Genomic DNA, 4,505 nt, shown 5'->3' with positions numbered 1-4,505 from the left:
CACGTCTTCGTAGCACCACCCGGGGTTGCCTTGGGCGCACCAAATGTCGTAGTCGATTTTGCTGCATCGGGCGTACGCCAGGCCGTTGAGGAGAGGTTCCACCTACGCCCCTGCCCCTGGGATAGGGGCAACGCTCCTCTTCCATTCCTAAAAATAACCACAAGAAAATATACATATACATCGACACACAGCAACTTTATTTCTGGAAACTAGTCGTTAATGACGCTTCTGTCTTGACGAGTCTTAACTAACAAAATTTAGGAAGTTAAACAATTGCTACAAATATTCAAACTAAAAGAACTTTCTATTTTCCATCCAATCAGATACGTTGGTGATTCCTATACTCCGTATAGACCCCTTTTTAAGAAATGGTCTAAGTATTAGACTCTCAGGATATCGCTATAATGGAGCACCGCGCATAGCTTCTACCATAGCCTACCAAAAATTGGTCAATAGCAAGGCGACTACATTAGCTTGGCACTGTCAAAGAGAATAAACTAATAAGAGTTTTCACATTCATTCATGCCGTCGACCAAATTTCTATCTTTGTCACTATGCGCCAGGGACATACAATTTGAGTGAAAAATGATGCACTTGGCGCAGGTAATAGTAAACTATAGTAAATTTATGAGACTGATTTAATTATAGACATCCTCGCATATCTAGCTATCTTTGTCAGTGACAACAGGAGACACGCAAATGAGTGAAATGGAAAACAAGAGAAGGTCGACACTAGTTGGGCATCTCGTTGCCAGGTCTGGTTTTCGTCTTTTCGTTTGATGAATCATAGTGAACGTTTGGTAAATCATTATAACAGTTAGGTATCTTGATTTCTGCTTTCATATTATTTACAAACTTAAAAATGAATTAAAAGAAATATTTAATCCTCATCCTTGTAAAAAATTTCCTTACAACTTCTTTTTGTCACTTTTTACTCGGTTAAAAATTTATCATGTATTGAAGCAAACAAATCTCCAGTTAAGGCAAGGAAAGCCTATTCAAATTCAAAAACTGAAAANGAGGCGCTTTTCAATCTGAGGGTTCCAGTCGACTTCAAATGTAAAAGGGTGGGGTACATGCTGAAAGAACTTGAGCTGTCAACACCTTCGATCGCTTCAGAGACGCTTTCTTTCCAACGCTGCAACTTATTTAAGGTGAAAGTCGTTGCGTTAGAAAAGTAGAAACTTATTTCTAGGTCTTGGTAGTTTGGAATCATCTCCACGTAAGTTTGGTAATATCCAAGGACTTGTCGGTTTAAGGGTTGGCTCAGAAGTCCGACGCCAGCCAAGTAGTCTTTAATTTGTTCCCTTAAAGTCTGAACTGGCTCGCTGAGGTTACTTGAGAAGGTTAATCCGTATGTTTGAACGTGGTCGGATAAGGCGCTACCTACCTCCAAATTTTGGACTAAGGGAATACCTGAAATTTTAAAGTAAAATGTTAAAACTTTCTATCTTACTTTTTATCCAGGTATTAACCTAATTCAAACCATACAGAAAAAACGTTACTGTCATTGTAATGCTTTCCACGTGTTTAAATCACGTGTCATGAGAGTAAACAAAATGGACGATTTATTAGCAGAGATTAAAAATGTCCGGTGTTGTGTGATTAAACAAATTTGTATAATTTTTATTTCGTACCAACTCATTTCACATACCAAATTCCTTGAGGTGTTCACCTGGAATAATTCCAGAAACCATCAGCAGTTGTGGCGAGCTGATTGCGCCTAGGGACACTATAACTTCCTTGGAAGCGATGGCTGTATACACCCTTCCCTTATAACTGAAGGTTACCCCCTCCGCCACCTTTAACTCATTAATTACTATTTTCATGACAAAGCTCTTAGTAAGTACCACCAGGTTGGATCTATCCAACACGGGTTTTAAGAAAGCAGTGTCACTGTCTTGCCTCTTCCCGTGCTTCACGTTGACCTGATTAGGGCTCACGCCCGTGGCATTGAGTCCGTTCCACTCGATTTGCTGGTACCCTAGCTCTTCGTTGGCCTTGAAGAATACCTTGCACTGTTCAGCCCTCGGCATGGGAAAGTTAACATGAAGAGGCCCACCAACTCCGTGGAAAGCCATGTCGACCACTGCGTCGGGGTCGTTTTTGCGGAAGTCTTCCGATTTTTTGAAATATGGAAGCACGTCTTCGTAGCACCACCCGGGGTTGCCTTGGGCGCACCAAATGTCGTAGTCGATTTTGCTGCATCGGGCGTACGCCAGGCCGTTGAGGAGAGAGGTTCTACCTACGCCCCTGCCCCTGGGAAAGGGGCAACGCTCCTCTTCCATTCCTAAAAATAACCGGATAGCGTTTCCAAACTTTTTTCTATATTTAGAGCAGAGTCACTGCATCAAACACTTATGGCTGTCTTTCTTTACAACACATTAAAGATACATACTAGGGCCTTCTATTTTTTAAGCCCTTTTGTAAATAGGTGTAAATTGCAAAAATGTATCTGTTTTTCTCTTCTTTTTAATTTGAATAATAAATAGAATAGAAGAGAATAATCAGTCTATAATAAGCTATATAAATTTGAGAAGTACAATTCTGATACTTTATGATAAATAAAATACATTGAATTGTATTAGCCTGTGATATACATATACAATAATATAAAATTATGTTTAAAAACGTTCATACATCTCGTCGGTTGATAGATCATTCTAAATGGTTATACATACTAGCTATAACGGTGACTGTCCTTACCGATCAAATATGACTTCACCAGTGTGTTATATATGTATACTGGTACAATTGTACCCCGATACAGCCAACTCTGTCTCCCCTACTTTATTGATAAAGAATTGTTATTAATTTCAAAAGTAAAATATCAAGGTTTACAGAACATAAACAACGGAAAATTACTACCTAAGCAGGAATTCTTTTGCGGCACAGAGTAGTACCCCCAATTATAGTCGCTTGCCATGACGACATCGTAGCTTATTCTCGGGATGTCAGTTACTTCATTACCGAATTCGCCAGCTTCCAAAACTAGGATATTCCACTGTTTTATTTCCGACAAGCGCCTGGCTATCACAGACCCTGTCGATCCGGCCCCTGCTATTATAAAATCAAACGTACCAAAATCTGAAAAGGGGCGGAAAGTTGTAAATAATGAAAAGAAAATGTTTAATCAAAAACTTCAATACTAGCAAGATGTTAAGAAACTCTGAACTTGTAAGTGTTCGCAAAGTTAAAAATATATATGGTTCAATTAAAAAATGTATATGTACAAAAAAAAAATTAAGAAAGGATATTTCAATAAATTTCAGTTCAGGTAGTCAAAAAGAAAATGTCTTAGAAAGCAATTTTTGAAAAGATTTGGACTAAAATATCTTGTAGGCGGTTTAATGTAAAGTGGTGAAACTTTTGCTAATTATTGATCTACTTAAATGGAAAAATACATTAAATTCCAGTATAATTAGTTAACCGATACCTCTGTAAGGATCCCTAAGGTCAATATCACTGGGTTTTTTAGAAATTTCACTTATAACTCCTAGTTACGTTTCAAATAATTGTAATTCTACTAGTGTTGGGTTTCTAAGGTGCTTAGTTATATTGACTCCCAATATCTACATCATTAACAGATCATCATAATTCAAAAACACTACTGTGGTTTGTTAGACTTTAAAAGTTCTACTTGCCCAGAGGTGGATCGTTATATTCTGGAATGTACATGTGGGCATTGCTTGGTAATTCATAACTTCTGGCTTTCTCTTTCTCCTCCAGAATAACTTTCTCGTAATGATCTATAATTTCCTCTGTAACGCTAGAGCAGCAGATTATAAAGTTGACAAAAGACAACACGATCAGAAAATGTTTCGACATTGTAAGCTGCCTATGCGCTGGAATATGCAAAACTCTATTAAATAATATTTCCTGGGTTATCTTGTGAAAAACGCGAATGAGTTAATGTTGATAAAATTGTGTTATTCACGTAGAATAAGTGGAATAGCTGTCCATTGCCATTAGGTATATCTACAGGGTTGGGTCAAAAACTTATGGTATAGAATATCAAAAATGAAGATAAGAGATAATGGAAACATTTATAAATAATGGTTCCTTTAAATAATTCAAGAATTTTTTAGATAACTTTTATAGTAATTGCCTATTTACATTTAGTGCTGTCAAGCATTTCATTGTATTTATAGTGGTATTCATTATCTGGCTAAATATATTGGGTTTTGTACGGTATATCTCACATCACGATGACAATTGATTGATGTATTGTTGTAGATGAGTTGAATCTATAGGAAAATATAATTTAAATCATCAGCAAATAACAAATTCTCACTCACAACTGATGACTTTTGGAAGATCGTTAATGAAATATTGAAATAATATGTGGCCCAAATTAGAAAAGAAAGTGACCAAGTGAAAATTTGATATCAGATCATAAATTGTTTGTCACTTAAGTAAGAAGTGTAACTAATGCATCTGAAAGGCCAAATCTTTCTTATTTCAGAAGGAGTATGTTACGTATCAAATAATTTTTGAAAATATAT

At 36.7% G+C, this 4,505-nt stretch overlaps 1 protein-coding gene across 1 annotated transcript; it reads right to left on the bottom strand.

Moving 5' to 3' along the window:
• Nucleotides 1-994: 994 nt before the first annotated feature.
• On the bottom strand, nt 995-3,828 carry LOC108903230 (glucose dehydrogenase [FAD, quinone]-like). Its single transcript, XM_023456791.1, has 4 exons — nt 3,645-3,828; nt 2,869-3,087; nt 1,655-2,290; nt 995-1,416 (listed from the first exon to the last, which is right to left on the bottom strand). The coding sequence occupies exons 1-4, from the start codon at nt 3,826-3,828 to the stop codon at nt 995-997; spliced, it is 1,461 nt and encodes a 486-aa protein (XP_023312559.1).
• Between the last annotated feature and the right edge of the window lie 677 nt (nt 3,829-4,505).

Source organism: Anoplophora glabripennis, unplaced genomic scaffold (genome assembly GCF_000390285.2).
Source record: "Anoplophora glabripennis isolate ALB-LARVAE unplaced genomic scaffold, Agla_2.0 scaffold2745, whole genome shotgun sequence".
NCBI lineage: Eukaryota > Metazoa > Arthropoda > Insecta > Coleoptera > Cerambycidae > Anoplophora > Anoplophora glabripennis.
The sequence above is the reverse complement of the archived record's forward strand: the minus strand, read 5'-3'. Positions and strand labels throughout refer to the sequence as shown.